The sequence below is a fragment of the Plectropomus leopardus genome, chromosome 5 (assembly GCF_026936395.1).
Source record: "Plectropomus leopardus strain MGB_pleo_1.0 chromosome 5, ASM2693639v1, whole genome shotgun sequence".
In the NCBI taxonomy this organism is placed as follows: Eukaryota; Metazoa; Chordata; class Actinopteri; order Perciformes; family Serranidae; genus Plectropomus; species Plectropomus leopardus.
The window spans coordinates 22,410,208-22,437,178 of NC_142180.1; the positions used below are offsets into that span (position 1 = coordinate 22,410,208).

General features: G+C 40.8%; 1 protein-coding gene across 2 annotated transcripts in view; it reads right to left on the reverse strand.

Annotated features, from left to right (window-relative positions):
- The window catches only part of arhgef18b (Rho/Rac guanine nucleotide exchange factor 18b), a 38,428-nt gene extending 11,879 nt beyond the window's left edge, over window positions 1–26,549 (reverse strand). The window contains exons 1-20 of one of the 2 annotated variants that reach the window (XM_088077748.1): window positions 26,528–26,549; window positions 19,939–20,006; window positions 19,069–19,114; window positions 17,318–17,519; window positions 16,517–16,623; window positions 14,148–14,288; window positions 12,829–13,079; window positions 12,543–12,668; window positions 11,593–11,710; window positions 11,232–11,486; window positions 10,943–11,019; window positions 10,037–10,215; window positions 9,792–9,865; window positions 9,280–9,465; window positions 8,298–8,444; window positions 7,812–7,927; window positions 6,666–6,734; window positions 6,427–6,474; window positions 5,948–6,229; window positions 5,372–5,521 (exon numbers count right to left, since the gene is read on the reverse strand). In XM_088077748.1, coding sequence (XP_087933874.1) covers window positions 5,372–5,521; window positions 5,948–6,229; window positions 6,427–6,474; window positions 6,666–6,734; window positions 7,812–7,927; window positions 8,298–8,444; window positions 9,280–9,465; window positions 9,792–9,865; window positions 10,037–10,215; window positions 10,943–11,019; window positions 11,232–11,486; window positions 11,593–11,710; window positions 12,543–12,668; window positions 12,829–13,079; window positions 14,148–14,288; window positions 16,517–16,623; window positions 17,318–17,427 — 2,436 coding nt within the window. In that variant the 5' untranslated portion in view covers window positions 17,428–17,519; window positions 19,069–19,114; window positions 19,939–20,006; window positions 26,528–26,549. Of the gene's footprint in view, window positions 1–5,371; window positions 5,522–5,947; window positions 6,230–6,426; window positions 6,475–6,665; window positions 6,735–7,811; window positions 7,928–8,297; window positions 8,445–9,279; window positions 9,466–9,791; window positions 9,866–10,036; window positions 10,216–10,942; window positions 11,020–11,231; window positions 11,487–11,592; window positions 11,711–12,542; window positions 12,669–12,828; window positions 13,080–14,147; window positions 14,289–16,516; window positions 16,624–17,317; window positions 17,520–19,068; window positions 19,115–19,938; window positions 20,007–26,295; window positions 26,498–26,527 lie in introns of those variants that run through there. The other variant, XM_088077747.1, reaches the window with a different exon arrangement.
- Between the last annotated feature and the right edge of the window lie 422 nt (window positions 26,550–26,971).

Below are 26,971 nucleotides of genomic sequence, written 5' to 3' on the forward strand. Positions count from 1 at the left end.
CTCGGAGTGTGACCAACACAGATACAGGTCACTGTTTTACAACCGACCTTTCAATGTTTCTCTGGAGCTATGCATATCTTCCCATGTTTTTAGCAATGTTCTCTGTCATGCATTACTCACACCAGGTGGCAAACCGGTTCAACAGTTTTCTACTTCTGAGCATAAAGCAGAAGAAAGGGGTAGTTGTTAAATTGAGTGCTTTGCCTAAAGGCATTTAAAAAAAAAGTTAGTGAAGGAAAACCAGTGGTTATTCACTGATGCATTTCCCCCTAAAGACCTCCACAGTGGGTCGTGAATTGAACCTTTGGCCATGTAGTCCTGTTTCCTTCCAACCCTCAGAATCGGCCTTTAAAAATACAAATATTCGACAATTTGTTTTGTTTTTCTCCATATGAAGTTTCATAGTTTGGACTGGGCTCAGCGGGACGCTCAGTGTGACAGCAGCATTCACGTGATACAGTAAACAAGCTAGCAGCGCTAACAACAGATTGCAAATGCACAACAAACATTTTTAACAACCGTAGATATCAAACAACAGCCAGAGGTTGTGTCCTATTAAGTTTCTGTAAATTTACCAATTCTAAGCAGAGGAGAAAATAATGTCATGCAGCAGCAGAGAGTCCCTTTCTCTGTATCGCTGCATCACATTTGCTGCAGCCTCTACCAAAGAGTAGTGTCACAGTCAAGAGCACTCACTCCGCAGCAAATTCTGGGGATCAAAACATCACCAAAAGCCCACTGCGCAGCACACTGACTTGAAGCTTTCTCAGTCGACTGAGGGGTCACCGACTGATGATTCGAATCCCTGACTTTCAGGGAGCAAAACTAGCATTTTTTTTTTCTCCACTTACTGTTGCTGTATTATGCAGGTAATTTCTTTTCCCAATCGTTTACTGTCAATCAAATCCCCGACTCCAGCTCTGATCTTTATTATGAACATGCTTTATGACTTTACAAAACTATTGAGCAATCAGACCTGAGGCTCTGTTGGGGCTGAACCAAACAAAAAAGCCTGAGCCCAACACATTCCTTATCAAGAGGCCAAGTGTGATCACATGGGATAACAGATGAAAGAGAAGTTCCTCTGCAGTCAGGACATGCCCCAGCTAGCACCGCTCTTGCGCAGACACTTAAATATGTTCCGAAACACACACACACACACACAAACAAGAGGGCATGTCTTTTTTATTTTTTATGAGGTCTAATCATAGCTCCACGGGTTTGCTGATGAGTCTTAATGTTGGGTGGTGGTGATTAAATGCCTGTGTATATCAGGCTGGCCCAAAGCCTGGAACAGATCCTGAGGTCACAGCTGATGAAAAGACTGTTTGATGTGTTTGACGCAGAGGGGAAACAAACCGCTTCCAAATTTCCCATAACCACGGCCAAGAAATTCCCATGGCACAGCCAACAGTATGGAACTGCAACCCATACATGTGCATGTGTACAAAACACACAAACACGCTACTTAGCTAGTCTAAAACAAATATTATGGGCATGATTTAATGGGTACAAATAGGCTCTAAATCTGACCTGTTTTAGGTTTTATCATGCAGTCCGTGCAACAAACAAACAAACCACACAGCAATCTTATTTACCATCACTGTTTCAGTAAAGGCCCCTGTAATTACCAGGGTTCCTGCATTACTCATCACAACAGATTAGGTCAGTTCAGCCTCAGCCTGTGGTTTTCCAGAAGTCAATGTGAAGTGTTGTAGGTACTGCTCACAGTCAAAGGCCTGCCCTCTGCAGCCAGTAATGACATGGTAAATGCTTTAACCATGTCAGCTGGTTATGTTTGTGTACATCTTGAGTTAAGACGCCAGTTAATTGAGGACTGAGACATGTCACTGAAAGATCTTATTACTATGAAATCTTTGGGATGGTAGATCAGCGGCCAGATTCATGAAGTAGTTAAAGGGATAGTTTGGATATTTTGATGTGGGGTTGTTTGGGATACTTATCCATAGTCAGTATATAACATACAGTAGATGTCAGTTGGTATGCCCCCAGTTTGGAGAAGCAGTCTGACACAGAAGCTAAGCAATGTACTGCTGTGGATAACTAAGGGTCACATTTCAGACACCTAAAAAAATCGATACGATATTGAGAATATTTTCACTGGTGTACCTTACTGTCAGACAGCCTCCTCTGACAGGAAAAGCTGCTAATGGCTTCAGTTCACCATCCAAACACTTGTCAAAGCCACCAGACTTCACTGAAAAAAAGCAGGATTTTTAGCACACTGGACACAGGAGCTGCTTGTCTATCGCTGTTTTGATCAGGTAGCTAGTTTGTGTTATTGTGTGACTTTGGTTCAATCCAAACTAACCCTTTTAAACGAGTCACACAATAATAAACAAAATAACTGCTCAAGGTAGTCATAGACCAGCAGCTCCTGTGTTCAGCATTGTTAAATTGCTGTTTTTCTCTATGGAGTCTGGCTTTAAAGGGAGAGATCATAACGGCTTCATCTTTCCATTGGAAATCACTGTCACTGTCTGACATTAAGGTGAAGCAAAATACTTTTAACATAGCATCACACTTAAACCGATTATTTTTTAGGCGGGATTTTAAAATGCAAATAACATGCTGACTGATGTATGTAAAATACAGTCTATGGATAAGTACCCCATGCAGCCCCGCCCATTTAAATTAAAGCTGAAGTAGATGAATAACAATAAAACAATGGAACGCACACTTGCAAAAAAGCACTGTGGCTTTTTTGGGGAAGACAAGTCAGGACTTGAATGTGTCATCTGTCAGTTTCACCTCTTGCACAAGATGCAGAGGCACTGGCAATTACAGATAACTGTCAGGCACCAAACATGTAGAAATGTCAGAGGGACTAATGACATCACTGAAGACAGCCTCAATCAGACATTCACATCTGTGTGGGAGCATGTGTATCAGAAGAGCTCGTCAGCTATCCTACTTCTTCGAAAACAGCAGAACAGTTTATACGCCGACTGACAAACGTTTTTTTTTTCTTTTCTTAAGAACAGAAAAAGAAGAGAGGCGCTCTGATTCATCTATTCGTCAGAGTTAACAGTCCCTTCTTGAGGCGTGTTTTGCACGGCCCCCACCTGATGACAGACTCATGTGTGTGACTCAGGTTGTGGAGCTGTCATTAATGTTCATGCTTCTCTTCCTGTGATCAAATCCAGCAGGCTGGTAGTCTCTATACAATATTATTGCTATTCTAAACATTTTGTAATATGCTAACTATTACAATAACATAAATGCAATATACTGCAATTCATGACCCTTTTCAAGTGTAAAATTATGTCCCTAAAGGATAAAATGTGTTTTAAGTTTTTCACTTCAATCGTTTCTATTGCACTAAAATCTAGTATACTCTAATCTAGTGGACTGGAAAAATAAGTGATTTTTTAAAAATTTTAGTAGGATATCAAAAGTTACATTTTCATTTGCAATATTAATAATTTATAAGTTAAAAAATCCATAAATGGTATTTGTGTATCGATACAATATTGCCACACAAAATATCGCAACACTACGCTGTTCACCCCCCCGCCCTCACATATGGTGGTGTGTTCTTCAAACAACAGTTTTCCTAAAATTAGATTTAGATTTTTTTTTAAATCTCATATTTCAACTTGTTTACAGTTTTGAAATATATATAAATATACCGAATCTTGATCCCCGTATATGTCTCGTTTTGCTAGATACAGCTCCAGTTGCCACTGACAGTCTGTTTGGTTATTTAACTGCAAATAAACTGTAGCGCTTACCTCATGTGATTTCTTGCTCTTTTTGTAAATATGGTGAAATAACTTTATTGTAACTCTTCCTCTTATATTTCCTATACTGGATTTTTGTGCGTTTCATCATAGCATTATAACTATCAAGTATTTTGTTCTGTAAGGTCTTTAATATGCTATGCTTAGCCAAATACTGAATTCACTGTCAGGTTGTAGCCAATTTGAATTTCTTAACTAATTTTCAAGAAAATCATTTCTTCTACTGATAGTGTGAAATAAACTTATTCATACTGTGACAGTGGTCTTTATCCATATCGGCCACCCCAATTAGGGATACCAGAAACTGTCACGTTGGTCTGTATCTACTTGGTTTGATGAGAAGATAAAGTCTGCATCAAGACAAAACTTCCCATGCCTCAGTTGCCCTTCCCTCTCAGAGAGAATGCCAATAAACCAAACTGTGATGGTGATACAGGCCTTTGAAAACACGAAAGGCTGATATTGGGTAACTTTCCTGTAGCTCCTTGACAGATCTGTTCGCACCTGGCATGAAATTACAGTCAGTGGATCTTTCTCAAAGCTCCTCTCCCATGAAACTCACAAACAATGACCCGCATTGTACTGCAAGGAGAGAACGAGGGATAACACCGGGAGGAGAGAGGAGAAACTGAGGTAAAGGGAGGTGAGGAGAAAGACTGCGCCCTGCATAGGTGGATCCCTGGGTTGATTGGTTAGACATGTAATCAGTTGTAAGCGTGTTTATCACTCAGCTGAAACCTACGCTTCATTTCTACCTGAACTCAACAACTAAAAGTTCCGTCACTCATTTGGCTCCTGTTTTCCTTCACCCTGGATACATAATTCATGCCCAGGAGATGAAAGGAAAAAAAGAGAGCCAGGCTGGGAAAGGTTTGGAAAATTGATGCAAGAAAACAACGAAAAGGAAGTGAGAGAGACGGGAAAGCCCCTCATTCTTTATCCTTTGAGTAATCGTAACAAGCACCATAGCTCCAGATATTACCTGCTCACCTCACTGTCACCAGGCACACCGCCCCATCTTCTTTTTCCAGTTTCTCATACACACGCACACCTTTTAAGGGTGCAGGAACAATCTTTTTTATGACCTTTAATTTAGAGTTTCATATTTTTTAAAAGCATTTTTTTTAATTAAAGACCTCTTTGAAATTATAATAAAAAACATTATCCAATTAGTCATCATTAATAAAATATATTTTTTTAAAGTTTCTGAAATAAATAACATGTTTTGAAAGCTGAACCAATCCTGCACATTTATCAGTTTCCGCTTCATGAATAGTTTCTGTGTCTGTGTGGCTGCGAGGATCCACATGATGTAAATTTCCCATCTGCCAATGTGCTGACGGTACACACTGACAAACATGTGTGAACACATTTGTGTATGCAGACAGCTAATGTAGTATAAACAGAACAGCATGTGTGTCTGATGTCCACATCCCTTTTTGGACGACATCCACTCCTTTACTTCTGAGGCGAATAGTGTGAATTAGACATTGCCAGTCTTTCCCCCAGACATAAGGCATACTGAGATATTTCTGCATTAGAAAATGTTGTATTTTGTTTCACTTTTACATGCATATTTCTGTCTATCATCTCCACAAGTTCCCTACCTCAATAGTCTTCCTCTTGATCTTCTTCTGGTGCTCCAGGCGTTCCTTTTCTTTCTCCACAGCTCTGGTGGACTCTCTCAGCCTCTCCAGGTCCTGCTGGTATGTCTCCCTCTGACTCTCCAGCTCCCTCCGCTCTTCTGCCAATTGCTCCTGCATGAAAAGAACAAACATTGTTAAAACATTTGTGTGGAATATTAATATTTGAAGAATACATCCTGTGTTTTTGTTTTGACCGAATTTCTTAACTTACAAAAATGTCTTTTAAATTGACAAAAAAATCATACGTGTAATTCATGGCACAAATCAAATGGGATCAAATGATTATCTATCTGCCGCCGTTAACTACAATACATATTTTTCCATATTAAGCTTCCATGGGGGACACCAGAGGAGGAGGGACTTCGCTTTTCTAAAGAAACAGTTTAGCACTAGTTCTTGCAAATAAGGAAATCACACATAGAACAACAAAATCATTAACTTGAATATAAGGCAAAGCTGCAAATTCATGAAATTCAGCCTTTTGCACATATCTTCCGCCATTAAAATCTTTTACAGGGGCCTCAGGTAAGACTTCACCTCTAGCCGTCTGCACTCCTCTTCCCTTTGTCGGAGCCGGGCTTCAGTGGCCTCGACCTGGTGCCGGTGCCTCTCCCTCTCCCTCTCCCAGCGTTGCTGCTCCTGCCGATGCTGAGACTGCAGCTTCTGGAAGCTGGCCAGCTCTTCTCTCTGCAGGGCCAGAGTCCGCTGTTTCTCCTGCTCCAGGAGCACATTCCCTCTGTGGCGGCCGGGCAGGGAGGCCCGCTCCGTCAACGAGGCTCGCTGCAGCTCGATGTGACTGTCCTGTTGTGATATGATAGCCTGAAGACGGAGGGAGACAGGAGAAAATTAACATGAGGTCATTTAAGGAAAGTTGAAATTTCTACTGAGACAATGTTTAATCACTTGTAAAGTGAAACAGAAACTGAAAACATGCAGAATAAACTATGTTTCAGTTAGTTATTTCTTTCACTGACTGCATTTGTTAACATGATAAACAGCAGGGGGTTGAGTATTACCTGCAGACTATAGAGCCTTTGGGAGAGCATCAGCACTCTGTCAAAGAACTAAAATAAAGAAACAGACAAGGTTATCAAAACCAAACAACTACAGAAATCACCAAAACAACACAGCATTTCATTGCACCAGCATACTGGGTACATGGGTACATCTTTTCAGTTCAGCAGGCATGGCTATGAATATAAAATCCAGTAGAGCTGTGTGGCACAAGGTGACAGATCAGAGAAGGAGAGTTTACCTCAGCCTCAGGGAAGGAGTTGGACCAGATGCGGTTCCATCTGGCAGGAGAGCAGCAGCTCTCATCAACCTGAGCAACAACAGTCAGACACACAGCCGCTCACACTAATGCAATAACATCACGCACACACCGTATGTACCACATACAGTACAACAAACACTGCAACACAATAAAGACACCATTCTAGCATCTTTATCATATGAAATTTGTTGTGGTCATGTGATTTTAAAATTAAAGTGATACATTTTTTTAAAGCTACACTTTGTATACTTAAAAACCTAATATTACATGATACATAATTCAGAATTAACAGACCCTATGCACGTTTTCTACATTTCTGTAATCCGACACACTCAAATACAAAAGAAATTTAAAATGCATAAAAGGGGAACTACATTTATTTTCAAAACTCATGAAACTCAAATTTGTGATGTCATAGGGTATTAAGTGTGGATACACTTAGATAATGAATGATGAAAGATGTTATAGATGACTCTGAGAGCACCCAGAGGAATGTTCTGAGTATTGAGAGACATTTTTTTGTTTCAGAGCTGAGAGCGCTACAATAGGATTAATGTCTCAAACTTTCTGTGGGTCTACATAATCAGTCTCCCGTTAACTGACTATGGAGCAGCTTCAGACTTCATATCCTATAACATCGCAAGTTTGAGACCGACTTTACGAGTTTCTGACTTTGAGAGGGAATAGCTCATGCTCACAAATACTGATTGAACTTTCAAAGGCCATGAAAATAGCATGTTTGTTTTTTTTAATTTAGGATACATTCCCCTTTCTACTACATTTAAAAAGTCTTCCAAGGACGATAAACTGTGCAAGGACTATATGACCCTTTTCATAGCACTGTTACAATTACAACTGATCTTGTGAAAGAGTCAAACTGGCTTTGTTTCTCACTCATTGTCTGCAACATGTTGTCATATTTTGTCTGCCTGATTAGTCTCAGTCTGGTTTCATCAAGGCTTTATCTATTTATAAACAAATAAAGTGACCTGCGAGAACAGGGTGACAGTAAACATCAGGACATGGAAACTTGGTCTGGTCATTACTATTTACAGGAACACTGTGACTCATTTCAAGATATACTGTTTGTTTCTGTGTGTGTGCGTGTGTGTGTTGAGCCCCTACCGTCTGCTCCAGGGTGTGGCTGCCACAGAGGTCTTTGAGCTGAGGGTCAGAACTGGCTCTCTGGCTTCTGTCTCTGTTTCTAGACTCGCCAGAAAAGTTCTTCTTCACACTGCCATCTGGCACAGACAAACAAACACAGACACACAAACACAGAAATTGACACAGTGACAAACACACACAAGTAATTAAACCAAAACGGTACACAGAGATATTGACAATAACAAACAATGCACAGAAACAACACACATACACACGTAAATGTGCGCCCATAGCTGTCTTGAAATGCTCTGTTTTGAAAGTTAGGGCACTAAGAAGATACTTTTTTAGAAAAACCATGAACATAAATTCAACCAATAAAACCAATTAAAGGAACAGTCAAATTTGTTTAGAATTCATGATTTATTAAAGGCATAAAAGCCACTAAAATACAATTGCAAATCCATTAGATGGCAGACTTCCTGAGGGCATGCACTGTGCTGCACTCACTCTTACTCAGGATGGTGGGGCTGCTGTCATAGCCCCCAAAGGTATCCGCTCTTCTGGGCAGAACCCCTGAGCCGCCCCCGTCCTCCAGCCGGGAGGTTGGCGCCTCCTCCCTCACTCCAGACTGCAGCAGGTTCTGAAGGTTCTCCACTGAAGAGAAAGAGAGTTAAAGGGACAGTTCACCCCAAATCAGAAACAAATTTTGCCTCTTACCTGCAGTGCTGCTTATTAATCTAAATTATTTTGGTGTCAGTTGTCCAGTGTTGGAGATATCGACTATAGTGATATCTGCCTTCTCTCCAATATAATGTAACATGATGGTTCTCTGTTTGTAGTGTTCAAAGTGCCAAAAATATACATCTGAACTATTTTCTGTCTACCGAACTACACCTGCCAACCATGTCACGGCACAAAGAAAAGTGTATATCTTAAGCTAGCTCAACTAGCACCAGTGAGCTAGCTAACATCACAGTTTAGCTGAGGAGGATTAATGTTTACATCTCCCGCTGCACAAGCCGCTCATCCGTGAGTAGATGCACAAAACCTTCTGTGCAGTGATACGGTTAGTGGGTGTGGTTCAGTAAAAAGAAAATTGTTTCAACATGAAACTGCTCTCAACAAGGTCTGTGGATTATCTTGAGAAACAGGGTCATGATTTCTGAAAAAAAGACATTTCTGTTAGAGTTTTTCAAATGTATATTTTGAGAACTTTGAGCACTACAAGCCGAGTGGTCCTATTTTATTTGAGAGAAGGCAGACATCTCCAACACTCAACAACTGACACAAAAAAAAAATCTAGATTGATAAATAGTACTACAGGTAAGAGGAAAAATATGTATGGTAAAGTTGAAAAGTAGGCCATGCTAATTCAATAATGCAGCTGCCCTTCATGAACATAAAGCTGACTATATCCATGTGTAAAATTCACACAATGCCATGCCTCTGCAACTGAAGCGGTCGCACATATCATGCAGCATTGTCCTACCCTCAGTGATAGCTCCTTTGAGCAGAGCCTCCCCCTGCTGGAGGTCTGAGGCGTCTCCTCGAAGCAGAAGTCTGGAACGAGAAGCTGTGTCCTCCAGACCTGCCACAGACTCTGCCATGTCCGCAAAGAGCTGCAGCTTATCAGTTAGAGCCTGGACGACCACTGCATCCTTCTGGCTAAGCCGCTCTATGTTGGGAAACATGAAATGGAGCAAGAGAGGACACAGGGTTTATCACATGTACATTTCTTGTGCATCTATACAGAAACTCTATTCTTCACCTTACACATAATTTTGTTATAAACAGATTTTGCTGCTTGGAATAAAATCAATGCATCCTAAATCAGTTTCTACCGAGATGAGATGTAGAGAAAAAGTAAGACATATCAACATCTACTTGTTTTTTTTAAATTAATATGATACATGAGCACCCCCTTGTGGCAAACTACATCTGCTATATAATTTTCCAAGGTACTTCTTTAGTTTTGTCATGGCTTACTTGATGTGCAGTTACCTTGAAATTCTTTAAACCTGAAAGCTCGTGCCTCTTCCTCCTCACTGAACAGCCTTTCTTCTGTATGAGGACAACTAAGAAGAGACAGGACCGAAGTGGGGACACAAAAGGAAGCAAATCGAGTTTAGTTCCAGTACATTTTCTGTTATATCTAATTTTTCCCATATTTTGTTTAAACAGTTTCCACAGAGTTTAAATAAAGCTATAAATAGTAATAAAGAGTTGTGCATTTCCTCTGCAGCTACCTCTCAACAGCTTGCCGTATTTGAGCCATCCAAGTATTTCGCTCCTCCTTGGAGGTGGTGTGGATCTCATACATCTCTGGCTCATTGGAGGAGGCGCAGATAAGAAACATGGCTTTCTCCTCATGGGCCACTTCCCTGACAATCAGCTTCTGAAGGGAGATCACTGACGGCTTGTTATCCTACATGGATAACAATGAGACGGAGATTGAGGATAAGACGCAGGAAGGTAACAGTCATGCATCACTGATCAGAGTACCGCAGAGATGATGTTTTTCTGTAGGCCAACCCATGTCGCTCTGGTTCCCGTGTCAAAAAGCCTATAGGATTTTTCCATTGGATTTTGAATCACTGCAGAAAATAAGCTCTGTGGTAAACAAACATTTCTGATACTTACACGCTTTGTTCAGCAAGATAATGTTCACAAATGAAGCCTAAATGTAATCATCAGAGGTAAAAAAAAAAAAAAGCTTTTGCTGAGCTACACTACAGTCGTGTCACCACCACAAGGCTGTAGAGCTGTGTTTGGGGCGGCTCAATGTGATAACGTTCTGTAGTCTTATTTAGCCACTTGCCAGCAACTGTCTTTTTTAAGACACATAAAAGCTTCAAAGTTTGTGAGTGGGGTATTTACTGACTTTTGTGTCGTAGAACAAAATGCAAATGTGAAAGTCTCTTAAGCTTCTGTTAACCACAGACCATATTTAAGGACTTAACCAAAAACACATTCAAAAAACCCATTGACTTTGAGACAAGGCAACTGGAGGTTTTCATTTTTCCAGGTTTTCGTACTCATTACTGGGGTTCTCTATTCCGTTCCTGCTCACAACTTAATGCACGTCTCTCCAGTGTTTCTCTGTGATAATGTTTTTGTTAGTGTCATACATACAGAAAAGATAAATCACTCACCACTGTAGCAAATACATATCTCTGATCCTTCTCTTGTAGCAAGAGTAACACATCTGACAGGAGCACTGCAAGAATATCTGGAAGGACAACAATCACAGACGACATCATTAGCTTTGCAATCTGTAAAGAAGGGAGATGATAATAGACTAGAAACATTTAAAATACATGAGTATATGTTTTTTAATGTTAATTAATTCCAAAACCAGTATGACAAACCTTATTGATTTATTTTTTTAAATGGATAAATATGCATGGTAAAGTATCTTGTTTCATTATGCCATTATCAAACCTTTGAGCCTGCCAGAAGCAGCCTTCCAGTTGACTGTGCCCTCATGCAGGAGCCGTCTCCTGCCCTGCGCAAGGTCCTCCCTGCGAAAAACTCGACCATCTTTGATTTTCCCCAGTGCCTTTGGCTCCATCTTGTTGTGTATGTCTCGCAGTCGCGAGTTCTTCTCGTGGAGATTAACCAGCGTGTCAACCTGCACTATGGTGTCTTTAATCAAACCAAGCGCCCGAGTCAGATCCTCGTGCTCCTCTGTACCAGCTGGACACAGAAAAAAAAAACTTTATAGATACAGTACAATGAAACTATGAATGAATTAAGTTATTCCTTATTAATTTAGCATAAAAATGCATGTGAATAACAGAACCTTCAGTGTTGTGCAGAATGCGCTCCACTAGCACTGGGTACTTGGTAATGCGCTGCGTCACCAACAGAATACACTCGGTCACTCCTAACCGCCGCACAATAGACAAGTTGTTGATTTTCTGGAGAGAAAAAAGGTATTATTTAATTTAACATTAATCTGACTACAAATGGATTTAATACATTCAAAGCTGGAGTGCAGGACTTCTACATATAAATGAAGATCTGTTATATTCAAGCCTTACCAAACAAGTTCAAACAATGCTTATCTAGCTTATCGCCACCAGGAAAGCTCTGTGTATTTCGCAGTATAGTGGAGTTGCGGTGTCTATGTTGTCCCATAAAAAGTTCCAGCGCTCTGTTTTTACAACCTGAAACTGTGGAGCTCATTGCCTCTGGATATTATTGGTAATCTTTCTCTGTTTTTTTGAGGAAATTAAGGGCCTGTTGTTTTATTCTGGCTTTTCATTTTGAGTAATATTACAGCCACAGTCATTTTTATTTAATTTGATCCCTGAGATTTATTGTATTTTATTTTGTTCCACAGACTTTTATTTCTTAATTTTTATTATCTTATTGTAATTTTTAGTCTAGCATGTATGCATTATTATCTATTAACAGCACTTTGGGCTGCATGTTTGTATGGGAGTGATTTTTTAAAAAATAAAATCAAGTTGAGTTGTGTTGAGGCAACTTTCCCGCGCTAGCTCACCAGAAATGATATGATACTATATTGCAGAAGTTATGGCTGAAAATCCCGAGAAGTGTCTGGAGTGGATGCTCCAGATCAAAAAACAGAAACTGGGCGTTCACAGGAAGGCACAGAAAATGACCTCACCTGTACACACTCAAGATAAGCAGGCATTGACAGCATTTGTGTGATTACTCTCACTGCCAGAGGGGAGAGACGCAGATGCACTGTGGATTAAATCTGATGATGCTAATGTGTCTTACCCGTATGATGTTTTGGAACTTTTTGTTATTTTGTAGCTGTTCTTTGTAGTAGCTGACGGCTTCAGTGTGGTGACTGCAGAAATCTCCATAGCTGTCCTTCATCCTCTCTCCTATTTCACCTGAGAACTGGAGAACAAGCACAACTGTCATCTCTGCATTATGCCGATTATATATAATCATTTTGAGCATGTGTAACTATTATGTGACTTATTCAAGAAATCGGCCGTGGGCGGGCGTTTGTCTGCATGTGTGTTCTTGTTGAAAATGCTTTGTATCTTTTCCCTACCTGTGCGATCAGGATGTCTGCTACTCTGTTGATAGTGTAGTTCCTGTCGTTGGGGGAGACCAGGCTTTCTCGCTGCCGCTCTTTGAGGCGAGACAGGAAATGTGTGTGAAGCTCAAGGAGGTTTTCCAACCGGGGAAACAGACAGTCCAGCCTGCCCGAATCCATCTGGAGGTTCTCCTTCAACTCCCGGACGTACACACGCAGCATTGTCTTCAGCGTCCGCACATGGTGCATCTCCGTCTGCATCAGCTCTGTACAATGACACAATGTTACATGTTTATGTTCTGTCATGTAAAGCACATAAACATTTACTGTATAGTAATGCTATGAGCTGACTCACAATGGATGCTTTTGCCATCAAAAACTTCCATTACCTGTTCTTCTCATGCTTTTTCCACTGTTTTTCCTCAAAGTTATCCCTTAAAAAGGGAAATTATAGAGAGTACAACTGCATATGTTAAAAACGCTGTATAAAGCATTTTGTTGCTGCAGAGGGAACAGTGCATAATCTGATAAATTGCATCAAGTGATGTCACTAGAAGGAAATGTCAGCTGGGGTCTTCAACAAACTCTTGGTGATCCAGTTGCTTTGTGGGTAATGAAGGCAGGTTTTGTCAAGAAAGAACAGAGCAAAAAATAAAAATCTGATTCTGCTGCACCAATTTGGATTCTTTAAAAAACTGCACACAACGAGTCTGACAATGTTAATGGATTGTGACGCTAAATAAGTCGATTACTCTTGTAAAAGTCAAATGAATCAATTAATCAGTGACTTGTGACTAACTGGTTCAATATCTATAGACATGGTAGTGGGTGAAATGCTGTAATGTGCTTTTGATAATGTTACTCCTTTTTCACTTCTGCTGTCTTGCTGTATTTGTAGATTGCAGACTGTAGTTTCCTTACGTGTGTTAATACTTGCACAATAATCTTAATGTTTTGTGTCACTTAATTGTGTTAGTCTGTATTACACTGTTTTTTGGTGAGAACCATTACACATCCTGCAGTTCAAACACAATAAGGTGACTCATCTGTGTCTATGCATTATGTTTTTGAGTGACATGACCCATCACGAACATGTTAACTTCCCCCCTGTGGCGTAACATAGTAATATCCTCAAGAAGCACACGCGCTTCAAAAAGGCACCAAAAAACACCCATATTGTCTAAAACAGACTTTTTTATGTTTTCCTACAATTGTGTGTAGCACTGATGAGCCAGTGTGAGAGTTTATCAAATTTGAGCACACAGTCAATTCACAGGACAGCTCATTGATTTGACAAGTACAGGTGTGAACACAACGTAAAAAATTCCACCTACCGTATATAACATCCTGTCTCTTCACCATTTCTTTAGAGTGCTTCTTAACATACTGCTGCTCAACTGCCAAACTCCATGACTCTGCCTCCAGGTCCTGGGCATCAGACTCCAGGTCAGCCCGCACTGCTGTATAGTGAGCATCTGAGGAGAGGAGCAGAGGTATCAAAAAACTGACACATAACCATGTTATAGTACAAAAAAAGGTGAACAAAGGAGGTTAAGGCCAGCAGGACAACATCCCTGGAAGAAAACACTCTGAATCGCGCAGCTGAAGGTTGGTCTTGTCATCTCAAAAGGTGACTCAAACTCTCAAAGGGACACAAATTGAACAGATTTTGTTTCTTTGACACATTGTACTGTTGGCGGTGGCTGTGGAGCCCGTCAGTGAATGAAATCACTCTGAGCATACAAGAAGACTAACAGAGGTGGAAAATGTAAACAAGGGCCTGAAGTCAAGAGGGAGTGAAGTCAAAACAAACTTGTTATATAAAATAAGATTTTCCTGATGGTTTGTGTTATTGACACCACTTTTATGAAAATACTTTATTCTTGTTTTATTGAATCTGTTCTTACCTTTTTTTTAATCTGCTGGCACGGGTCACTTTCTGTTAAACAGAACAATCACCTGCAGGTAACTGTAAAGGTGTGCAGCAAAAACATTGCTGATACACCTTTGAATGACCTCCATGACCTGTATAAGCTTAGGTCTTTGAAGAAAGCCAGATCAATCTTGGCTGATCTGTGCCATCCCTTTGCTTAGAGACTTTATGTTGCTTCCATCGGGGCGCAGGTACAGTCTGCACCGATGCAGAACTAACCAGTTCAAGAGGTCATTTATTCCCACTGATATCAGCTTTGTAAAAGACACTCAGTAGTTGTAACTTGTGTTTGGTGTTTTTTGTCATATTTGTTTTGTTGATGTCCATTTCTTACTGAAGGATCTGAATCAAAATGCCTCCCTGGGGAAAATATAGAAACCATGAACCTAGTTGTTCACTGCCGTACAGTGAACATGCTTTCTTCTTTCAACATTAGATTGTGTTGTTAATGTGCTAACTGGCTAACTAGCATCAAGACGCTCTTCTGGTTTTCCTTTTTGAATGATGAATACAGACAACCATCGTCTGCTGGTATAGAGGGGTATTTGTCCTCACGGAGGAACAGAACATACGTTCTAGTTGGTCATCAGTTTGGTTCGTTCATGTGCAACTTTTTGGTTGAGACATGGCAACACTAGATGAAACAGCAGAGGGCTTTCGTCCTTCAGTTCTCTGATGACGGTTTGGTGTGTCTGGGCCTTAAAGGACAAAAGTAACTCAAATCCTCAGATGACTAACACATTTTTGTACATTTCTGTATCATTCATAAATGATGGACAATAGTATTCAAGAGCTGATTCTCTTAGAAAAGGTCTCAGATTACTAACTGTGAAGCATCCAAGTATAAAAATAGTTCACTGCTGATGTAATGTCTCGTGTTTTGGCAGGGCTGAAAATAATAAATCGAGACAGTGACAAGGCAATATGAACCAAGTAATCTTGACTCAACAACATAATTTGTCAGTACTGTCTTTGTTGATCTCAAACACAAAATAATACTTTTACTCATCAAATGATGGAAAAAGATCAGCCCATAAAGGATGACACTACTGTGTATGTATGTGATGAACCGTCATTCAGTCCTGACAGCAAAATGCACTGTAAAAGATCTCAAAGAAGGAGAGTATCTGCTTATACCAAACCAACAAAAGAGCACTGAACTTGTGGTCTAAAGGTTGGGAACTGTCAGTGCTGAGCCACACTCAGCTCAAAGGGTGCTGATTTGTAGCTGACCCTAGACTTTACTTATGTATATTACAATTACTGTTTATCAACGAGTAAACATTTTAGGGACTTCCTTAAAAAGGGTGTTTATTGCTATGATTATTCTATCGATAAATGCAGCTTTAGCGCCTCTAATTTTAATAGAACTTATAAAATAAGACAGTAACCTAAATGTTATGCTGCAGATTTTTATTAAGGGTCTTTCAGGCATTGTCAAAATATTTTTTTCTGCAGTTTAAGAATCTAAGTGGCTCTTTGTCTGATAAAACAATAAACCTTCACGGCAGCAAGGAGAAAAGGATGGTGCAGAGGCTCTTTGTGTGTTGCAAGCTAGCGCCCAGTTAGCCAGTCTCTCCCCCACATACTAGAACTTAATGAGACAGGGTGAGGTCACCCCTGACTTCACAAAACACACTCAACACTCTCTCCTCCTTGGCTTCAAGAAAACCCCTGAAGGAAAAACTGTTACCGGTATACAGGAAATATTTTTAACAAAGCCTGTAAGGTGAATCTAAGTTTGATCCCCTCCTCATTCAGTCACCTCACCTTCAACGATGATGGACTCGGCGGTGGAGGGAGCGAGAGAAATGGCGTCTTCGTTGCAGCGTTTGGAGCGGAGAGCGTCCGTCTCATCCATCTCCCCAGGGAGGGATCTGAGGGACGACAACCACAGGTCCAAGGTGGCATACATGCTGACACTGACACAAACTTAATCTCACTAGGAGGTGGTAGCCTAAATTAACTCAGGAGCCAACATGTATATTTAAAAAGGTCCACAGTAACAAAGACATAAAATTGGCCACAAAATAGAAACCTGAGCAGCTACATTTTTTCTTTCCTTCTTTCCTACTTATTGCTGCCCATCTATGACTCCCCGTCTTCTGCTCCTGTTTACACCTTCCCTATGCCTCTGTCGCTCTCTCTCTCTGCCTTCTACACACATTTTTCTTTGGGATGCAGCAAAAAACTAGCCCACTTCTGAGATCTGTCTAGACTCTGTTTTATAAGGCTGTTAGATTAGAAAAGACAGCTTGCCTTGATATGTCAACTATAAATACACATCTCACAATGGCACAAAGACAACAGTATTTCAGCATCAAAGAATCTAAAAATATCCAGCATTAACATACAGCAGGTCCTGTAAACATCTACAGAATTATAGATTTGACAGAAAGATGGCTCATTTTTGTGGTGGTGTTTGAACTCGAAATAAAAAAGGAATCCTGTCATTCAGGAGCAATCTTTTTAAAAGGTGGTCTCAAAGAAAAATAGAAATTTAAAAAAGTCTTCTGTAGAAAAAAGCCCTTTAACAGATGAGTGAAAAAGTCGTAAGGCAGAGACACTCACCCTGAGCTGTTGTCGTGACGGAGGCTGTGGCCAAGGCTATAGGCTGTGGTGAAGCTGGTAGTATGGGCGGCAGTCGAATGAGTGCTAGGTCCCCACGTACTAATGGTCATGCCTGGGGTGCTGAGAAAACCTGGGTGGCCATCCAGGGCCTGTGATGAGGCTGGGCCTGAGTGCTCCCTCTCTCTGTCCCGGTCTTTTAGCGCTGAGGAGGAAAGACGAGAGACAGGTGAACGGAGGAAATGAGAGGACGCGGAGGAGGAAGATGGGGACAGCCGAGGAGAGGGGAGAGAGATAGCAAAAGATGAGCAGCGAAGATGAAAGCAGGTCGAAGAAGTGGACAGGTGCTTTTTGGACTCCTGTCCAAGTCGCTCCCAATATCTTTTCAGCCAAGACTGAGGCAGTGATCGGAAGAATCGACAAGTGATCAGGTCGCGGTGCATCAACACTCGGACACCGACGTGTCTGGACAGACCCCAGGATGAAGCGGAGGAAGATGGGGAGGAAGATGGGGAGGAAGAGGAGAATGGTCTCGAAATCCTAGAGCAACCTCTGGAGGGCCCCTTGGTCTGGGTAGCGCCATTGGTAACTGCTCGCTCCATTGCGGATTACTCAAACGAGGAAGAGCTGCAGATGGAGCTTTGTAATAATCCAAACTTCAAGGTAAGATTCAGCAGTTTTCGTTGCAGTATCAGTAGATATTACTGCAAAAATAATTAGATGCTGTGCCTTCAATCTTGTGATCGAGAAGAATCAGAGAACGTCCCAAAGCTGCCCCCTATATATATATACATACAGTACATACACGACCCGCCCATATCTTCCAGCAACTTCTGGAAAGGTGCACACCCTTATTATTTCTCGCACTTTCTGATTCTCCACTATTCCACGCTGCCTCTTCCCATCTTACTGACCCCCTGCACAAGCTACTGATTGAGCCGGAAAAGAGGAGAAATTAGGTGTGGCAGTCAGGACTCCAGCTGTTCAGAAGAGAATAACAACTGCTGCAGGAGATTAATTTAAGCTGCTGCTGCTGCAGTCGCTCACGTCTCCTGCCGGATCAGTCACATCACTGAATGTTGCAATTAGCGCTGATTGAAATTTCCAGGAATGGACCACTTGATGGTGATGACGATGAACATTAAAACACAGCACACATTTCTTTCTGAGGCTAATCAATTTAACAAGTCAAATGATCTTTTATCTGACCTTTAGTTAAGTCGAAAAATCTGACATCTGTTAGAAATAATTTGCAAAAATCTGATTTGTGTTTTTCTTTTTTTTGTTTCTCACGATGTTTTGATACAAATTTGACCGCAGTGAATAAAGACTGTAGTGCAATATTGCTTAATGAATCCGTGGTTTGGACAAGAATTGAACCAAAGGTAAATCACCTGACAGTTTCTGAACAACAGCTAATCATCACCTTTGCTTACAGTCTGTTGGAAGCCAATCTCCCCCTTTACGGTCTATATATAGGCAGACACACATACAGCACACAGACCCAGACCCATATTAATACACGCACACACATACAGGAAGAGAGAAAAACAGGCTGATTTCACCTTCACAAGTCAAGTTCATCTGTTTAATCCTCTGCAAACCACCAGAGAGGCAGCCTGCTTTTTAATTTGACACACAGGGACCAATCCATCTCCCTATCCATTGATGCACCAACCCCTCCAACTTCATTTGATGCTGTGGTCAGTTGGATTCCCAAAGGGGTACATCTCCACATGCACATTTCTACTTACCAAGGTTAGGAGATCCAGATGGGCCAGTCCTCGGTAAAGAATCTCTCTGCATGGGGAAAATAAAGATTTTTTTCAAGGCCATTCTCTTAAGCTTTCATCAACTGAGTGACAGATTATAAAATGCCTTACAATTGCACTCTCTAACTGTATTTTCTTTACAGGGCGAGACTGCTCACATGGCCTTAACAAGCAAAGTCCATCTCAGGCAGATTCATAAGAGTGGACAGAGGCGTGTAATCTTCAGTCGAGTTGTCTGAATGCCCTGTCCCGAATGAACGCACAACTCTCCCTGCCAAAAGTGGATTTACGCTTCTCTGTTGAGAAGATGCAGCTGTGGAGGCTTTGTTGCTGCACAGAGGGTTCCTCTATGGCAAAAATGCACAACTTTAAAATGTAACCTTGGCACATAAAGCATGGGCCACATGGAGAAAGCAAGACCTGTGGTGTGCACGTGCAGGAAGTGTATGTTTATAATGAACAAAAAAACAAGTTCCAGAAAAAGCTTGGAATTTTAGTTAGTACTGCAAGACAAAAATGTTTTTTTTGCAGTGCAGCATAGTCATCTATATTGAAAATCTTTTTCTCGCCTCACAATTGTCACTCTCTATTAAAAAGTCAGTGAAAGACGGTAACCATGTCCCACTGCCGTCAGTATATAAACAACACTGTCTGACCATGACTCGAGCATGCAACAGTTTTTTTTGTATCCCATTCTTAAATTCATTCTGTGTTACTGATCCAGTGTCTGACCATGTTCACATATATGTAGTCTATAAGCTAAATAATAGAATACAGTGGAAATGAAGGTGCAAAGGGTGACTTCACTGTAGCCTTAGTCCCTGTTTTTCTATGCTCCAGTGTGTTGTTTACCTTATTCCTGCTGCTGGTGCACTCACCCAGCAGAGACTTGCAGCTCTTGTGAACGTTCACAGCACAATCTGAAAAACAGCAGGACAGGAACACAGAGTCAGTGTTGCATTAGATACAGAGTATACCGTACACAAATGTAACAGTGGCGGCCTCATCCTTCAATATGGAAGGGAAAAAATGAAACGTTAAACAAAGTCTGAAATTTCAAAACCAATCTGACAGCTCCCTGAAGGCAGAGCTCAGAGTAAAGGCTGTGACTCAAACAAAAGCACTGCAATGGTGCTGAAACAAAGCCTGGAGGCATAGCTTTTCCAGCTGCCGCTACCAACAATCACAAAGTCAAGTATTTGTTTTCAGACAAGTATTGTCATCATGTCAAAGAATCACTTCTGGCTCCATGAGATTGGTGCAGTTGTTACTCTGTGGCGTCTGTTTGTTTACACGTAAAAGAGAGGCACTGTGGTCAGGTCAGGATCTCCCTTTATCTCAGTAATGGGTTTCTCTTTTTGTCCACTTTTCTCCCTGTATGAAAAACAAAGCAACTGCTCTCAGGCTTACATGACATGCCTGATTGTATCTCTGCTGATACAAATCAAAGTTGTTTTGGAAAAATGTACAGCAGGCAATAGGTTCTCCTCAATTAATAGAAAGGCAAAAGGCTTGTAAAACAAAGCAATTCAATCTTTCAGCCTGGCTGGTACATACTGTATAAGGTAAGCGACATAAGCCTCTCCTGAGGGACCAGGCTGGCCAAACAAATGAAGTTATCACTATGCAAAGTCTGGTTCCAACGCAGGCAGGTAAATCCAGACTGTCATGGACAACAAACACATGCAAAACAGATTTAGACATACACAAGTGCAGAAAAACATATACACACTAAAACAAGAGCTGCTTCCCTGATTAGAGGCCAATCAGTGGAAAAGGGGTTGGTGATTTTAAAGCCTGATTTAAGGCAGCAGTGAAAAGCAGACCTCGAGTGAAATGGGCCACTCAGTACTGGAAAAAGACAAAAAACGTCTGAAATTAGAACCGGAAAAGAATCATGTATCATTAGCTCCTTTTACACTGCCTGTTCAGGGCGAGAATGGCACGCCATTATTCTGCTTGGCGTCATGTATAAAATGTACAGATGTGAAGTGGGCGGGCACTGTTGTTGCGCCATACGGCCAAAAACACACCAAGCATCGGCAAAGGGCAGCTTGCCCCAACAAAAAAAAACTTTTTTTTTACAGCTAGGAGGGGAGTTTATGTGTTTCAGGCAGGATCAAACTCTTTTAACACAGGTCAACATGTCATGGGAGTCAAAGGACTCTGTTTGCTGATAAGCTGGGGCTATTTTCCGGCTGTAATTAGCAGCTTAAAGTTAAAGCTTAAAGTATCTCAAACTTTATGTTTGGGTGCACATTGCACGACAAAATGCACTTTGCTGCTGCTTGGTGTTTTCACACCATTAAGCTGGGCAGCAGGAATAATAACAGAGCCAAATCAACATCTGTGTAAAATGACACTAGATGCAGATACTGCTGTGTTACACATCATGCCTCTCACACAGTGGTGATGGGGCTGCCTTACATCTGCTTTGTTTGGTTCAGTGTAAAAAAAAGCGAAGCCAGCATAGCAGTGGATCTTCTTTACAGCAGTATTACAGAATTACAGTTTTAGTTTTAAGGGCTATTGTTCTGTGTGTGTGTGTGTGTGTGTTTATCATTCACTGATGTTAAGATTTTAAGATCTTAATGATGTCATTATTTTTAGTAACACAGTTATTGATAATATTTCTGAAAAATCATGTCCTTTTTTTTCAGAAGAAGTAGTGGTCAGCGTGGAAAACTAGCTCAAACAGGACCATTAGTCACTGTTCATGGCAAAAATCAAAGTGAACACATTAGTTTTAAAATCAGCTTTCCCCCAACACTGCCCCCTTTCCATTTACCATGTTACAAGGGGCACAAGGCGAGGTGATTGTTTGAATCCTACTGCATAGCTTGTTGACAAAGGTGGCACTCCTGTGAACAACACAGTTTAAACCTGACCGACACTAGCAACTTCCACTAACTGCTGTACAGCCTACTGTAAAGGCCTCTATTGCTTATTCCCCTTCTGTGTGCTGGTACAATGGAGACAATGACAAAAAAAAACTTATTCTAAAGTCGTGAAGCAGAGATGATCATTCTTGTGAGTGAGGTGAGGAGGAATAAAGAATAAGTGCATTTGCAATGTGAGTCCTTTATATTTGAGTGTAAGTGTAATATATCTTCTATCTTTCCCTTTTACCTTTTAGATTCAGCCCCAACCACTATTACTTTATTATTTGACTTCATTCATAATCTCTAACCCCCCCGTCTCCCGCATCTTGGTAATAAATGAACAATTGCTGGCTGAGCTGAAGGAAAAGAAAACAGAAACTAGCTGCTGAATACTCTTCACCAGCAGTGCTATGTCCCTCTTTGAGTTTGGTCCAACAGCACTCAACTACTACACTTCATGTTGGACCAGTGCAAGCCCACTGAATCCCAATGCAGAAACCCAGTTTGCTAAAAACACCTTTTCAGAAATGGCTGTTTTTAAGTTAGTCCACGTCAGATTTCACTCAGTTTTGAGGCTGGAGAAAGGAAAAAAAAGGGTTTTTTGGGGGGGGTTACCTTTAGATTGAGTAAACAGTTACAGAAGTCAGTCGGCCAACAAACTTATCAGCAGTCAAGCAGCCAGACCCACAGATAATTTTCCACGCTGCTCCAACTAATAAGCAAAATTCCAGTCTCTTTGCCAGCCTGGCACTTCCAGACAAAAACCACAACAAGCCTTTGACATCTAATACCCTAACACAGGCAAGGCTGGGTAAAAGCATCGCCAAGAACAGGAAGAGATAAGACAGTAAAGACAGATTGCAGAAAAAAGCCATGTCATTGCAACAACATCACTTGTAGTCATCATCAAAGAATCCTAAAGTAAGCAATTTCTGTTGGGGAATATGTAGTAGAGATAATTAAACTCTGCATCCAAAGGAATTTTTGCTTATTGCATGTTTTAAAAAAAAAAATACTCTAAGACTAGCAAGAACACTGTGTTTTCCTTTTGCTGATATCACAGAGCTTATCAGCGATGACTTGTTTTGCTACAGACCACCTCGAAGGTTGGCAATACCACAATGCCGGTATGCCAAAGCTGCACCAGAAAATGAGTCACAACTAACACTACCAGAGTAGCTCACACTATCAGGTTAGTGTAGTTGGTGGGTGTCAACCACTTCTGCCACTCATGAGCAATGTTGTAAGTTGCACTGTGGTTTGCAGATGATTCATGGGAGACGCAAACCCCTCATCCACAGCACCACCACCACACCCAACATCTGCTGACTATCACACAAGAAGCACACTTGTGGTGTACAGCACACAATTCAGTGACTCACTCATTGAACTTGAAATACAAACAAGGCCTAGATCACTACTATGATCTGCAGAATGATATATGAGCAGCATTTTTTTTGGCTTGATCTTTGTGATGAATGAAGACGCAAGCAAACAAACCAACAGAAAAGCAAAAAATATGATAATGAAACCAGTTAATGATCACCTATGCTACTGTGTTGCCTTGTGTTATCATACAGGAAAAAAGAGCTCCTGATAGCGCAGGGTGGGTTCTTCCAGGGAAACATTAATCTGACGTGTGTTGGTGTATGTTGTATGACTCAAACAAAGGGTGTACAGAATTACAGTTTCGAAGACTGGTGGTTTTGTGAGTGTTACTGCATTAACTAAGAATTACATATACCTGTACTAAGGCTGGAAAATATGGAAAAAAATCTAATATTACAACATTTTTGATTGAATACCTTAATTACGATATTGCGATGAAACTGTAGAATTGACTATTGGTACTTTAACAACATATTTACACAATGTCATTTTTGATGAATAATCATCAGTAATGTGGGTATAATGACAAAGTGGGTAGACGCAAACAACTGAACAGAAAATTTTAAAATCAGATTACTGTAATGCAGCTTTTAAAACCAGTACCAGTACCAGTTACACATTACCAATGACTATTTTCAAAAGCATGGAATAGATTTTTAGAAATTGATTTTTATTTAGTTAAATACTAAAACTTGCAAAGACTTCTGTGCTTGAGATAGGTAATTCACCGTGAGTTATTTTAAGAGATGTGTATAATCTAAGATGATCTTATCTTGGAAATGTGCCATAAAACTCTCCTTGCAAGGACACTCTTTATGTCTTAACCATTAAACAAGCAACCAAAAGCAACATCTCAGAGATTTTCAGGATTGCTTTTCAGTTCTTCATTTTGGAGCACCCTGTAAAATTTGTTCAAAAACATCTGTCTAGCTGTACATGTACAAGCATGCATATCAATTTTATATCTATGATTGGTGGCACACTAAAACATTTTAGCTTAAGTGGTGGTCCACTGTATGAAAATACCAGCACTGTTCACTTTTAAGTGTATGCTTAGTGTTAAACACCATGTGCCCTCTTCTTGTAACTAGGCAAAAATATATTAGTCTTCCTCAGTGCAAATTCAGGTGTTGTATTGTCACCATCTAGTAGATGTAGGTTAGGCTATAATCTCCTGTGGTTTCCTTAAACTATTCTTGGCAGAAACTAAACCCATGTTAAAGCCACGTGTGCCCAAATCACACTTACACAGTTCACAGAAAAACCCCTGCTACCACATGTGGTTGTACATACCAAGCTAGAGGAAAAAAAGAGGTCACAAGAGCTGTTTCGGAGGTATTCCTTTTTTACACAGCAGCTAAACTGAAATCACCTGCGTCCTGTATGTGTAAGAGGCCACTCTTAATTTCCGGAGACAGCAGGGACAAAAACATCAACACTTGGGGCAAACTCTGAAGTAGCCAGCCAACCAATGACATCATCTAGAGAAACAGGAGGAACTGGAGCTCCGGGACGTGTTTACTCAATGAAGCGAAACATCTCCGCCGGTCATATTACTTGTGAAAGTGGCAGGGTCTTGATCACCAGTAAACACAAGTCGCATACAAATAATAATAATACTAGAAGATGAAGCTTGGCGAAAGCTAAGGCAAAAGCAGAGATCTAAATAAGAGCTGTATATTACTGATAGTTACATAGGATTGGGGCAAAAAAAAACTTGATCAGGACATCCATAGTCTAGATTCATACATTTTACACATCCTACTTCTTCTTCTCTGTTTCAAAAGACTTTTGCCCATCAGCTGACTAATGAGGCCAAGAGAAACAGTAGTAGCAGATGATAACAACAGTTTAGAGGTGAAAATCGACTGATGGGTACTTAGAGGAGACATGGAGGCAGTCAGACTTTAAATCTAGTAAAAAGCAGACACCCATAGAGTCAGGCATGCTGCAGGGCAAAGCACTGAAGCATGGAGAAGTGGTGTGCTAACAGAGGTGGGTGAGACCAGAGTCAGTGGAGTGGGCTGTTATGCACCGGCAGACCTGCCAAGCACAATTAGCACCATGTGACCCAGTCAGAGAGAAAGCTTAGTCTGAACAGAGAGGCAGAGTAAGAGTAAGAAAAGCGAGAATTTGACACCCAAGAGCAACATCATTTAACACATCGAGGATTATGGAGTTTCATAACACCGAGCCAGTTAGCTGCCTGCTGAGCTGAGCCAACTATAGCGGGTGGGAGAATAAACACAAGAGACAGTTACACACAGACTCGACTTCACACGACAGATCCCGATCCAACTGTAAATGTGACTTGAACTAACCTTTGAATCATATTAAAGGAAACATCTGAGCAGGCTAGTACATTTAAACAACCGATTGCGGGTGAATAACATCTTGGAAGCTAACGTTAGCTAGCAATCACCTGTTGATCTCCATGCAAAGTCTGCAGCCTCCAGCAAAGACAAACTCGTACAAAAGCATCATAAACTGAGAGGAAGTGAAGAGAATTTGTGCAACATTCAGATGCGAAGACAAACCGAGTCGGTGTGGTCTGTTGTTGTTATCACTTTAAGCTAATTAAAGCTAACTGCTTACCCCAACTAACCTTGTTTTTTTAAATAGAAGCGGCCAACGCGCTAGCATTAAGTGGCTAATAGTTAGCTCGCTAAGAGTAACTGGAGTTTCATTTGGGCCACTTTGTTATAAATCAAATACGTAAGAAACTTTACAAATGGGTTCCCCTTGTTAAGACACTCACTCAAAACACAAGATAACAATACAGCATCCGAGAAAAAGTTCAAGGAGCGGTTGTTTGGCTATGATTAGCATATAGCTACTTAGCTAACGGCCAGGATGCCCGAAAAGTCCATTGAGCGAAACAACGGGAGTTATCCACCTGATCCCGCTATAGACCATCGCTACAGTAGCTGCCTCTTACCGGGTTTATCTCAATCAGCTGCATCCAAAAGGAAATGTAGTCTGCTCATAAGATAGATAAACAAGTTCTGCCATTGAGGTTAATGGTAAAAAGTATCCCACATTCTTGGTTTTGTCCAGTTTTGTGTCCTACTCTCACTGGGAACAATCTCTGGCATACAAACGACGCATTCCACAGGCTGATTCTCGGCTGAATCCCCACAGGGCTCGGTTCAAATTAAAGGGACACTCACTTGTTTTCTCACGCCTGTGTCCGAGTGTGTACCAAAAGCACAAGTGACAAGATATAGGATATGTAAGGGACTGTTCTTTATTTATTAAAGGAGGGTGTAACTTTTTTTACCCTCCCTGAAGCTACAAATATTTTTCCTAGAGCCTCTTTGAGTAAACATGCATGATGCTCCTCCTACCATGAACTATTTTTTAGGTTTTCAAAATTTACCCTATCATGTTTAAAGGTTGAAGGGTAATATTCTCATAATATTACGACTTTATTCACATAAAATTCCTACTTTTTTCTTGTGAAATTATTATCTTTTTCCTTGTAAAATTACGACTTAATTCTCATAATATTACAAGTTTATTCTTAGAAAATTACTAATTACTAATTTCATTCTCAAATGAATGATACTTTGCTACAATGCTTAAGCATTTTGGGGGTGTAACTCTGCTTTACT